This window comes from Corythoichthys intestinalis, chromosome 6 (genome assembly GCF_030265065.1).
Source record: "Corythoichthys intestinalis isolate RoL2023-P3 chromosome 6, ASM3026506v1, whole genome shotgun sequence".
NCBI lineage: Eukaryota > Metazoa > Chordata > Actinopteri > Syngnathiformes > Syngnathidae > Corythoichthys > Corythoichthys intestinalis.
This window is the reverse complement of record NC_080400.1, coordinates 52556023-52569838: the sequence shown is the minus strand read 5'-3', so window position 1 is coordinate 52569838 and position 13816 is coordinate 52556023. Positions and strand designations below refer to the sequence as shown.

Below are 13816 nucleotides of genomic sequence, written 5' to 3'. Positions count from 1 at the left end.
TTAACTAAAACCACCCAAACATTTATAGGTTTTCATTTTTTAATGAGGATGCTATGCAAACAATGGCAGAAGGGGGAAAAATAAGTAAGTCAACCATCACATTTAATATTTTGTTACACCCCCTTTGGCAGCAATGATTTCAACTAGACGCTTCCTGTAGCTGCAGATCAGTCTGGCACTTCGATCAGGACTAATCTTGGTCTATTCTTCTCTACAAAACTGCTGTAGTTCAGTCAGATTCCTGGAATGTCTGGTATGAATCGCTGTCTTTAGGTCATGCCACAGCATCTCAATGGGGTTCAAGTCTGGACTTTGACTTGGCCACTCCAAAACGTGTATTTTGCTCTTCCAAAACCATTCTGAAGTTGATTTACTTCTGCGTTTTGGATCGTTGTCTTGTTGCAGCATCCATCCTCTTTTTAGCTTCAACTGTCTGACAGACGGCCTCAGGTTTTCCTGCAAAACAAACTGATAAACTTTTCAATTCATTCTTCCATTAATGTTCCATTATTGTTTAAGCCATGGGTGTCCAAACCTGTCCTCAAGGGCCGCTGTGGGTCCTAGTTTTTGTTCCTACCAATCGAGCACAGGCAGTTTAACCAATGAAGTTTGTGCTAAAACAAGCAGCACCTGACTGCAATCAACTGATTACACTTATGAGATACCAGATTGGTGAAAGGTTTTCCTCATGATGGGTTTGAACAAAAATCCGCACCCGCTGAGGCCCTATGTGGAATAGTTTGGACATCACTGGTTTAAGCCCTAAGGTAGCAAAACTGCCCCAAATCATGATGCTCCCTCCACTTTGCTTTACGGTGGAGATGAGGTGTTAATGTTGGTGAGCGGTTCCATTTTTTTCTCCATACATGACGTTGTGTGTTACTCCCAAACAATTCAACTTTGGTTTCATCAGCCCACAAAATATTTTCCCAAAATTTCTGTGGAGTGTTCAAGAACCTTTTTGCGAACATTAAATGAGCAACAATGTTTTTTTAGACAGCAGTGGCTTCCTCCATGGAGTCCTCCCATGAACACCATTCTTGGCCATAGTTTTATATACAGTTGATGTGTGCACAGAGATATTGGACTGTGCTGTGGTTTCTGTAAGTCTTTAGCAGACACTCTAGGGTTCTTTACCTCTCTGGGTATTCTACGCTGAACTCTTGATGTCCGCTCTGGTGAACAGCCACTCCTTGGGAGAGAAGCAAAAGTGCCAAACTCTCCATTTTTAGACAACCTCTTGGACTGTCAATTGATGAACATCCAGACATTTAGAGATGGTTTTGTATCCTTTCCCAACGTGATAGAAAATCCTCGATCGCAGGTCTTCAGACAGCTCTTTTGACCGAGCCATGATGCACATCAGCCAATGCTTCTCGTCAAGACAATTCTTACCAGGTGTGTGTTTTATAGTGGGCAGGGCAGCTTTAACCCACTCATCAGTGATTGGGCACACACCTGACTTAAATTGTTTGGTAAAAATTGGTTTCAATTGCTCTTTAAGTCTCCTTAGGCAGAGAGTCCTCATTGAAATATGAAAACCTATAAATGTTTGGGTGGTTTTAGTTAAAGCAGACACTGCTTTTTAATCTGTGATTTTGACAAAGATCAGATCACATTTGATGGTGATTTTATCCAGAAATGTGATAAATTCCAAAAGGTTCACATACTTTTTCATACCGCTGTATACTGCTTATCTGTGTCAGGGTCAAACAGAAGTTGGAGTCTATCTCAATTGTCTTTATGTTAGCAGTCTTGATAAAAAAAGTTTTTATTGCTGTTTTAAAGTATGATTATCGGTATTACAGTAGTGTTTCTGAGAGGAATCCTTATCATTTACATCAGTAAGAAGAAGATGTCACACTGTATGTGAGCGGGCAGAAAGTAGCTCGGATGAAAATTACTTTCACGATATTTTATTAGATTTGATTTATTTATTTCAAGCGGTAATAAAAAAAATACAACAACATGAGTGTGGAGAAAATGACAACAATAATAACAGTAATGTTGATTATAACAAAATAATAACAAATACATACATACGTATGAAGCTCGAAAAGGAGTGGGAAGAAGCCAAGCTTTAAGACTGCTGGGATATGAGTCTGGGTGTATTAACTGTATTTAGTTTTTGGGCTGTTTTTTTCGACAGACAATGGAAATTATATTCAATAATTACCCAGAGTGATCATGTGGTTATCATAAACATTATTTTACTTTTTTTTTTTTTAACTAACTGTTAAGAATTCGCAATGTGCAAAAATTATGTAGGTTTACCAAGTTTGGGTATAAAATATATATTTAAACTATGTTTTGTTGTTTTGATAACATTTATTATTATTATTTATTATAGCAACATCATTATAATACAGATAATGTGATCATTTCGGATACTATAATAGTGATATAAAATGCATACACTGTGTGATAGCTACTTGGAGTGATCACCATTCAATCACTGAGCTGATACAAAGTCACTATATTTGCACTCACGGAAGTTGCTGTTATAGTTAGTATTTGACATTAGCGTACGTGACAATTCTATATTTTTACTATTTTGCACTGGAAATAGAAGAGCCCCTGAATTTCGTTGTACAATTGTATAAAGACAAAAAATGCATTCTTTCATTCAACTTGTTTTATGAGTATTGAATGCAAGGGTCAAGGAGACAGATTGCCATTCCCTCATAAAATATATAGTTTTGCTTGGATAGGCATGTTTTTAACAGTAATGCCGGAATGCCATTTCTTTGCAGTATTGTATACTGTATTGGATTGTAACTCTGGCAATAGATAATCTTTAAAACCCCTGGAGAAGCACATGAACATGTGTTAGTAACAATAAAAGAACCAGGAATTGCGCTGAGAACATTGTTTGTATGATCGAAAGCTAGATCCAGTAGTTAGGAGTTTTTTCTGCTGGCTAATTGTTGGTTTCCAGTTTCCTGAGCCTCAAATTGTGTATGTGCTGGTGCTGGTTATTTGACTTACAGACATTTAGTTCATTCATACACAAATTCAGTAAAGGAGAAAAAACATTTCAATGCATAAATAAAATTTGTTTTGATGTAGCTAAGTAGTAAATTATATGGAATGTCAGAGTAAAGTGAACCAACAAATTCCATTGACTCTTAAGTGTGCAGCTTAAACATCATGACATTGTCGGACTTCAGGGCATTTCTGAAAAGTAGTTTGATATACACAAAACATTGCTGAGCCTTAACAATGTTTTTCTTCAACTGAACCTTCTGCTTGAGACAAGGTGGAGGAAATTATGAACAATCTTCAAGCTTCCGTGTAGGCAAAAACAAATTCCAGGAAAAATTCTCCTAGAATAACAGAAATTTATTTGGAATTATTTAGAGGCATCTTATATAGTTGACGGTCTGGCTGTACGTCTTTCCATCCTACAAGTTCTCAATCAAATCAAATGATTTTTGGCCGCATTCACTTAACAGTTATAGGATGTGCACACTTGGATAACCACAATATTTGAGTTTTTTTTTTTTTTTTTTTTAAAGAAATTTTAACTTCCCCTCTTAAAAATATTTTTTTCTCAGATGAGTTTGCAGGTTATAGGGCACATTAATCGTGGAAACGTTTAAATGATTTGTTTCACTTTTTAATTAACAAATACATTTGATCAGCCATGTGAATATTTTTATATCCGCGGTATGAAAATACAATGCCAGTTGCAAACTTTTTTACTCGTTTGGTCAAAATACAGTTTATGTTGATTCCAAAAAATAACAGATAAACCTTTCAAATTGCTAAATCTGAACAATTTGGAGATTTAAAAAAAAAAAAAAAAAAATTTAATCCCTCAATAAAAAATGATAAATACACCAGGTAAGTTGGTATGTTCTTTTTAACTGTTTTTTGCTGTAGTTGACTATGAAAGATGGCCGACCCAATTTTTTGTCATGTGAGTGGGTGTTGCCTCAGGTTTTCAATAAATTATTGATTAAAATAATGTATAACAATAGCAATACAAAACAATTAAAAACTAATTACTGTTTTGCTGCTGTGTGGGAGTCTGGCCTCCTAGAGGCAGAGTGGCGCACACAGCATGAAAGTCAAGATATAATTTTATCAATACAACAGATTTGTCACTTATTAGGAGGAATATAAGCTTTGAAGTAGCGTTGTATCACCTGTCTTTATGGTTTACCACAGTATTTGTTTGTAAATATTGTTTATTTGAAGGTGAACCCCTCCATAATTTTTACTGCGAGCGAATTATATTTATTTTACAGTAACTCAAGATCAGTCAAGATCACTTTTCCTTTACGTGTTGAAGGGAGTTGATTTCTTTACAAAAGATGCCTTTTTTAAAGTGTTACCTTTGTTTTCTGTCAATTTCAACATTTACAAGTTTATAAAAAAATAACTGACATACTAGAAATAACAGAACTTGTTTAATAGATTCAACAGATGAGTTAATTGAGATTCAAATTAAAATGCCATTGTGGTAAAGGATTTAACATAACCAACAATGTCAACAATTGTGATATCACTTATCTAACATTAACAAACTAACAACATCTAATTATATTTCTCTTTCAATGTCGTGGGATTGTTGTTTTCGTTTGCGGTAGAGGAATACGGCAATGACAAGTGTGACAATGAAGAGCGCGGTGACAGTGACGACGATGGCAACGACTGCAGTGGTTGTCAGCAATCGTGGACTGCTCACAATGTTGGGCTGGGGCAGCGAACAGTCGAGGTGAAGGTCACAGTGTTTGGTGCCCACCATACTTTCCACTGTGCAGCGATAGCTTCCACACTCCCGCTCGGTGATGTTCCAATGCAAGGTGGCTCCTGTGGGGTCTGCAATGGCCTGAGTAGGCAAGACCTTATTTCCGCTGGTCTTGGACCAGATGTAATGCAAAGGTGGGGTGCCGTGCAGAGATCTGCATTTGAACGTCGTACTGTTGTCTTCTTTATCCACACTGCACAGAGGCTGACTGGGTGCCTCCATGACTGTCAGGTCTAAGTCCTTCTGGTCCAGTTCTGGTAACTTCTTCACCGCACAGCGGTACATCACCATGTCCGACAAACGTACATCTTTGATGTTAATAGATGCGTCTCCATTTTGGGGATTCGCTGATGTGAAGTGTACCCTTCCCTCCATTGGTTTGTACAAATCGGAATACAAACGGTTGCCTGTAAACCAAATGATGGGCTGCTCGTCTCGGTCTGCGGATACGATACTCCACAAGACTTCCGTGTACTGCTGAGAGTCCACGGTATGAGTGTACGCACAAGGTAGCTGGACACTTGACCCCCTGGCAACATAGTAGTGGTTCTTTTCCGTCTGGATTTCCAGAGGGCATGCTGGGAAAATGTTGAAAAACAATCCCAGGAGGACAGAAGGCCAAAGGAGGTGCCACATCATCACCATGGATACACTGGCAAGAAAAAAACAAAAATATACTGGAATCAATAACATGTATTTTTTTTTACTATCACTATAAAGCATAGAGTTGACATCAGCGATTTTATTTTCATTACAAGTGTTAAAAAAAAAAAAAAAAAAGGAACACAGAAGACCGACATCAGTTACATGTATTTTGCCTCATTATAACTTTAAAGTGTGTACGACATGAGAAAAAAAGTCTTAAATAGGAATATTATGTGAATTAGAATCATATTTTGAGATGATTTGACTGTATACAACAATTTAGCAAAGCGCAGATGACGAGAAATTAATCTTTTAATCTGCCGGTTAGCCACGCCTACCATTATAGGGCTCTAGCGTCCCCAGCAGGTGGATGACGTCAGCGGAGTCACGACACGACGACGATGAAAATCTGATTTAGTATGCAGCCCATTGAGGGGGAATTATTCACAACGAGGAAAACATGACGAAGAGAGCCGCAAAATGTCATTGTTTTAGTCTCTCTACTCCAATATTTTTTACAGGATATTCTTTTTATCCAAGTATTTTCCCCAATAGCTAAATAAATGGCTTGAGAAGGACCAGTCAGCCCGTTGAGGGGGAATTATTCAGAACGAGGAAAACGTGACGAAGAGAGCCGCAAAATGTCATTGTTTCAGTATCTCTACTCCAATATTTTTCAAGGATATAATTTTTTAACCAAGTATTTTTCCCCAATAGCTAAATAAATGGCATGGTCATGACAAATAACAGTCTTGTGCTAAATGGAATATGAAATAATAAAAAATCATTTATTCAAAACGACATGGCAAATTTACTCCATAATGGTCAAAACTGTCAACTTCACCTCTACTGTCGCACCTCCCGAACGATATTTTATGACACCTAAATCGGGTTTATGTCATTTCCCCGCCCCGGCTTCGGAGAATGTAAACAAACCAAGAGGCGTGACAGCTAGCCGACATGCTAACCCGAACCAAGTAATGTTTCAAAGTCTTCGAAGCGGAAAATAAAACACATGACTAGCCCGGATAATTTCAGATGACTGGGTTTTCGTTTGTCTTTGCCGATCTGCAAACCGCCCAGCGGAGAGCAATTTACAACTACTTCCTTGCTACGACGGACAGGGGAGCTCGCCAGGGAAGCAGCTGGACAATGACCACTGCCAATCAATGACAATGACATGCCAATCCATGATCAAACGTAAGTAGTCCTGTATTTTAAAAAAAAAAAAAATTGTACTGTTTACTTTGTAATCGCTGTATTCACGGCTATTTTTAACTCAAAGTTGCAATCTCTGATCGGTCGGAAAATTTGACAGAACACCGGGCACTTGAATGAAGAGGGCTATAAACCGAGTATAGTTCTCTTCCAGCGGGGGGATGTGCGACAAGCCGCCGGTCGTCGCCCGAGGGGACAAGGAGCATGTCACAAAATGCAAGCCACCTAGATATTAAAATGATCCCAGTATTTGACATAATACAAAACACGATGTTTACCCTCGTCCTCGTAAGTCCCATGGTCCCACAGTCGTAAGGCTTGTTTTGGCCAATATCCACCGGTGAAGAGGAACCTTTTGAAACCTCAAAAAGGCGCACACGCCTCTCCCTCCTCCAGCAAGATTTTTCTGCAGCCGTTTGGCTGGCGTGATGCAATAAATAAACGTATTAATCCGCAAAATCAACTGTATCCTTAGTCCTCATACAACAGTATGGCTGTATAGTGAAGAGGACTCCTTCCTCCGTACACGTCACAGCGCCCTCTTTCTCAACTCGAGACTGTTGCCAGAAGTCGCTCATTTTCATGGCGTGGGATTCAAAAAACTAAATAAGTATCGCGATCGCTTCCACACACATCCAAGCGGTCCATTTCATTCAGGAGCATAAAATACCGCATGTATTATGAAATAAACATGCTTTTTCGTGTCACAGGCACTTTAAATGTTTTCAAACAGTAATGTTTATGAAAACACACAATTGACATCATCAATTATTAATTAATTAAGTAAGATCACAATTCTAATGCATCTCCAAAAAAAAGTTAGGATTACTTAACTGCTTATCTTTAGGAAGGAAGATGCACACCAACCACAGCAACACTTGTCTGCTTCTTTGGCATTTGTTGTACAAAGTCATCGCGAAAAACGTATGTAGGGACGAGAGGATCAGAGCATCAAAGAGCTCAAAGGGATCCTCGTGACGTCACGCTCCATGACGGCTAAATACGGCTTCGTGTACGTAATAGTTACTTGTCAAGGTGGGTTGACGAGGCACTGGGACAAAGCACTGATGCATGTCGATACTGTGCCTATTGCCCAACAGTGACACCTGATGGATCTTAATATCTTTGCAAGTAACATTGTTAACTGTCAGGCTAATTCTATGACATCACATCTAACATTATTATGGCCAATATGTCATTCATATCTTAATATATTGTAAATGTATGACTACTTTTTTCCTTTTTGAAATCAATAAATGTGAACAATAAAGTTAACGTTCAGAGTAAAATTTTCGTAATGTGATGTTAGCAGGGGTGAAAGTGGACGGGAACGGACAGGAACGCAGTTCCGGTATAAGATTCAGGGCCGGAACGCAGTTCCGGTATAAGATTCAGTGCATGTTTTCTGAAACAGCGGGGGGGGGCAAATGCAAAAGAAAATGGATCAAATCTTTAAGAGCAAGGAAAGAGTTAAGGTGGCCTATTTATCATATTTAGTTTTATTTGCTCTGATGGGGAGGTTTAGAACATCTTAGCTGTAAATGTGCACTTTGGATTTTTATTTGTTCATTTATGTTAGGCTACTTATTCATTTCTTTATGATTTATAAAAGTCAGTGTTTGGGCGATTTTCAAAATATATTCCATTTCACTCTGCATAATATAAGTCATTTGTACTTATTTTTCTAAATGCATGTTACTTATATTTTTATTATTAAAAATACAAAAAGTAAATGTTTACATTATCTTCAGTTTTGATATACATCCTATGTTCTTAAGTAGTTAAAATTGAGATTTGGCATTTAGTATGTGAGGAAATGAGGGAAAATAAAAATGTGGAAATGGAGGTTGGGGTTATTATAGCCGTTTTTATTTGGGCCCGAGCACTAAGCGTGCGAAGGCCCTATTGTTTTGCAAAGGATTATTATTAGGGCCCGAGCACTAAGCGTGCGAAGGCCCTATTGTTTTGCAAAGGATTTTTTTATTTTTATTTTTTTCAGGACAAATGAAAACGGCCAATTTGGAGGCCTGAACATGCACTAAAAGTCACCAAAAATTGCGCATACGTGTGGAAAATTGTAAATTTCGATAATTTTGCAACGTTGCAAAAAAATGTAACAAAATGGCTCAGTGGCGCCCCCTTGAAATTTTAAAATTGGTCTATAACATTAGGGTCTGTCAGCGTAGAGCGATGAAATTTGGGGAGTCTATACCTTGTCCAAAACTGCTCCAAAAAAGCATTTACACCTATATTCCAAACCCAACAGGAAATCTGTTATTTTGGATCGAATATGAAATTTTTATCGATTTACAGGGTGCACATTTGAGACCTTTTCGCTGAGGGAGTTAGTTGGATCATCTTCAAAATTGGTGAGACTGTTCAGGAGACATATGAGATCTTAAGTTTTTAAAATGGTGCGTTTTCATTCACGGGTCTGACCTGGGCGTGGTGCCAAAGTCGGCCATTTTTTCGGCAAAATGACAAATTCAGTAAATGACTAATAGTTCCTTGACACAACGTTCAATCTTTTTCATATCTGGCATGTATATGCGGTATCCCACTCTTAACACGAGTGCATTGAAATATTACATATTAGGACTAGCGCCCCCTAGTGAGAACAGGAAATGCCTTTTTTTACGAGACAGGTTCCTCCTCCAAGGGAAAAAAAATCTGTTGACCTAAAACCTGCATCGGGGAGCCTTAAGACCTTAAGGTCTTCAGGTGCCTATTTTTCATCAGGTAATATAAAGAGGCGACTTTCGAGCATGTTAGGTTCTAATGAGATGATTAGAGAGGAGGATCTGCCACCACCCTGACCTGCACACTGTCCGAGTTGCGCTAGATTGCGAGGGCCCGTTCAGTCCTGCTTGCAGGCCTAGTGAACTTTTATTTTGCAAAACATTGAAAAAAAATAAAATTTTGATAGAAAATCAGTTTTTGTATGTGTTACAGAAATAACTGACCAAAACCGTTTTCTTTGCATTTCAGTAGTTCTCAATTCTTGAAACTATCGTCACAGAAACTACTGAATATTTTACTCCAAATTCAAGGTCAGGCTCTTGTTTTGAAACTGACTACATGGCGAATCTACCAATGCTAATTTCAAGAACAATGAGGTTAGCTAAAGTCACTTATTATTGATTTGAATAATGTGGACTTTTCAAAGTGATGATGTAAAATTATATGGTGGAAAACACTCAGGTGACTTGAAGTTCCACTCTGAGACCTCCAATTTGGCCAAATTTCAAAATTGTCTGATATGCACGCGTGACACATCATTGGAAAGCTTAAAATCTCAATTTTATGGGGAAAGAAAAAATTTGAACAGGAGGGCATTTAAAAAAAAAAAAATTAAACAGCAAAACCCTAACTGGAGGTGAGAGCACGCGAGAGCAGAATTCAAGACGCCATGATTTTAACGAGCTATTATCACGTACTTACCTCTTTTCGATCCAAAAACTCATAAAATCATGTAACGTGTATCACCGAGTGTCAAGACACGACTGTGAATGGCCACAGCCGGATTTTTTAAATTTTTATTTTATGGGTGAAACATGGTGATATAACAAGGGTCGCGATGCAGAAATCACAGACAAAAAGGGGTGGTTGAGATTTTCTTTTTCATCTAGTTACCCTTTTAAACGTTATTTTCCAATTGTGTTTTGTTTGGATTGATGATGTATTATCTAACATATCGGAAAAAATGCGACAGTAACAACAACAACAAAAAAATACAATCAAGCAATAGTTTGTTATTAGGTAGATATCCGTGACTTTTTTACAGACACCAAATTTTTCTTTGTGACGTAATTTGTTTAAAAGTTTAAAATATGCGAGTGAATAATTTTTTAAAGTCTTTTTTTTTTTTTTTTTAAACGAAATATGAGACATCAATTAATGATTCTAAGCTAAAAACGACAGACATTTTGAATGATAAACATCATTAAATACCTTCGTTTTATGGCTGGGTTGAAACAAAAGCAGTTGCGCGATGTCTGTAAACGGGGGTTTTCGGGGTAAAACAGACATATTAAAAATAGTTCGGGGGCTTCATGCGCCATGAATCTGCCATGGCAGCATATAAACAAATTGTTCTATCAAACATAAGAGTTGTTTTGGCTTGAAATACAGCAGTTTCTTTAAAAGAGGAGTGCAAGAGCAGAGACTGCTTTTTCAGTCTTGTCTGTGTTTTCCGCCATATGCAGTGGGGCGAATAAGTATTTAGTTAACCACTAATTGTGCAAGTTCTCCCACTTGAAAATATTAGAGGCCTGTAATTGTCAACATGGGAAAACCTCAACCATGAGAGACAATGTGGGGGGAAAAAAAGATAATCACATTGTTTGATTTTTAAAGAATTAATTTGCAAATCATGGTGGAAAATACGTATTTGGTCAATACCAAAAGTTTTCTTTTCACACAATGTTGCTGGTATTTTGGCCCATTGCTCCATGCGGATCTCCCCTACAGCAGTAATTTTTAGGGGCTGTCGTTGTGCAACACAGACTTTCAACTCCCTCCACAGATTTTCTATGGGGTTGAGATCTGGAGACTGGCTAAGCCACTCCAGGACCTTGAAATACTTCTTACGGAGCCACTCCTTTGTTGCCCTGGCTGTGTATTTGGGATCATTGCCGTGCTGAAAGACCCAGCCATGTCTCATCTTCAATGCCCTTGTTGATGGAAGGAGATTTTCACTCAAAATCTCTCGATATATGGCCCCATTCATTCTTTCCTTGACACAGATCAGTTCTCTTGGTCCCTTTGCAGAAAAACAGCCCCAAAGCATGATGTTTCCATCTCCATGCTTCAAAGTGGCTATGGTGTTCTTCGGATGCAATTAAGTATTCTTTCTCCTCCAAACACGAGAACCTGTGTTTCTGCCAAAAAGTTCTAGTTTGGTTTCATCTGACCGTAACACATTCTCCCAGTCGTCTTCTGGATCATCGAAATGCTCTCTGGCGAACCGCAGATTGCGATTAGTTACAATTAATTTTTAAGCTGTAATTAACTCGATTAAAAATTTTAATCGTTTGACACCCCTAACACACACACACACACACACACACACACACACACATATATATATATATATATATATATATATATATATATATATATTAGGGCTGTCAAACGATCAAAATTTTTAATCGAGTTAATTACAGCTCAAAAATTAATGAATCGTAACTAATCGCAATTAATCACAATTAAAACCATCTATAAAATATGCAATATTTTTCTGTAAATTATTGTTGGAATGGAAAGATAAGACCGAGATGGATATATACATTCAACATACGGTACATAAGTACTGTATTTCTTTATTATAACAATAAATCAACAAGATGGCATTACCATTATTAACATTCTGTTAAAGCGATCCATGGATAGAAAGACTTGTAGTTCTTAAAAGATAAATAAAAATAATAAATAAAATATATAAATAAATAAAATATATAAATATTTATAAAAATTTATAGAAAATAAATAAAAGATAATAACTAGTACAAGTTATAGAAATTTTATATCAAACCCCCTCTTCATGTTTTCGTTTTAATAAAATTTGTAAAAAAATTTTAATCAAAAAATAAACTAGTAGCCCGCCATTGTTGATGTCAATAATTACTTACACAATGCTCATGGGTACTGAAGCCTATAAAATCCGTCACACCCAAGCGCCAGCAGTGGGCGGCAAAACTCCGAAAGACACAACAAATACACCTTTCACTTTGCTGTCCTTTTAATATGTTTGAGCGGGGCATTTGTGCGTTAATTGCGTCAAATATTTTAACGGGATTAATTTAAAAAAGGTGTCCTGCCTAAAACTTTTGCACAGTACTAGTATGTATATATGTATATATGTATGTATATATATATATATATATATATATATATATATATATATATATATATATATATGTATGTATATATATATATATATATATATATATATATATATATATATTAGGGCTGTCAAACGATTAAAATTTTTAATCGAGTTAATTACAGCTTAAAAATTAATTAATCGCAATTAATCGCAATTCAAACCATCTATAAAATATGCCATATTTTTCTGTGAATTATATATATATTCTGTAAAATAAATTGTTGGAATGGAAAGATAAGACACAAGATGGATATATACATTCAACATACGGTACATAAGGACTGTAGTGGGCACTTCACTCTACTGTCATTTAAATCTGTCCTCACTCCGAAGCGTCTACTTTTTCCAAAGCTAGACAGCTAGTGAACGACGCCTTAATAATCAGACTTCTTCCTTTTTCATCTGATTTATTAATAAAATGGCCTCAAACCATTGTCCTCTTTAGACCGTCTTAAAACAACCAAAAAAAAGTACACAAGCATTGCATTAGCAACAACATTAGCTTAGCACGCTATACAGGTTAACTAAACATAAACAAAAAGCGTCTCACACAAAAAATAGAACATTTCGCTTACTAACATAATATGTACATTCTTTACAACAACCATACTTACGGACAAATCTTTTCCAAGGATCATATAAGCACAACAGAGACGTCGTGCAGCCATATTGAACTGGCAAGAAAAAAATAAACCATGTCGCAAAGCAACCACAAGAGTTCGCTGTTAGACAGCACAAAACGCCTTGCTGTAAAACTTACCAAAAGGCAGAATACTGTCTGAGAGGGACATGTGCGCTAATTGCGTCAAATATTTTAACGTGATTAATTTAAAAAATTAATTACCGCGCGTTAACGCGTTAATTTTGACAGCCCTAATATATATATATATATATATACATACATACTAGTACTTCTCAAAAAGTGCATATTGTGATAAAGTTCATTATTTTCCGTAATGTACTGATAAACATTAGACTTTCATATATTTTAGATTCATTACACACAACTAAAGTAGTTCAATGAGCTACAGGTGCTGCATTCTCCAGGTCAAGCAACTTTTGAACCTGAAACATCGGCAGAAGCGCCTGACCTGGGCTACAGAGAAGCAGCACTGGACTGTTGCTCAGTGGTCCAAAGTACTTTTTTCAGATGAAAGCAATTTTTGCATGTCATTTGGAAATTAAGGTGCCAGAGTTTGGAGGAAGACTGGGGAGAAGGAAATGCCAAAATGCCAAAAGTCCAGTGTCCAGTACCCACAGTAAGTGATGGTCTGGGGCGCCATGTCAGCTGCTGGTGTTGGTCTACAGTG

General features: G+C 37.1%; 1 protein-coding gene across 1 annotated transcript; it reads right to left on the bottom strand.

The window, feature by feature from the left end:
• Positions 1-4546: 4546 nt before the first annotated feature.
• LOC130917120 (coxsackievirus and adenovirus receptor homolog) lies at positions 4547-7501 on the bottom strand. The gene is made up of 2 exons (XM_057838208.1): positions 7454-7501; positions 4547-5408 (listed from the first exon to the last, which is right to left on the bottom strand). The coding sequence occupies exon 2, from the start codon at positions 5399-5401 to the stop codon at positions 4547-4549; it is 855 nt and encodes a 284-aa protein (XP_057694191.1). The 5' UTR covers positions 5402-5408; positions 7454-7501.
• Between the last annotated feature and the right edge of the window lie 6315 nt (positions 7502-13816).

What these genes read in the sequence shown, in the direction of transcription:
- LOC130917120 (XM_057838208.1), bottom strand. Translation starts at nt 5,401, where the DNA reads ATGGTGATGATGTGGCACCTCCTTTGGCCTTCTGTCCTCCTGGGATTG.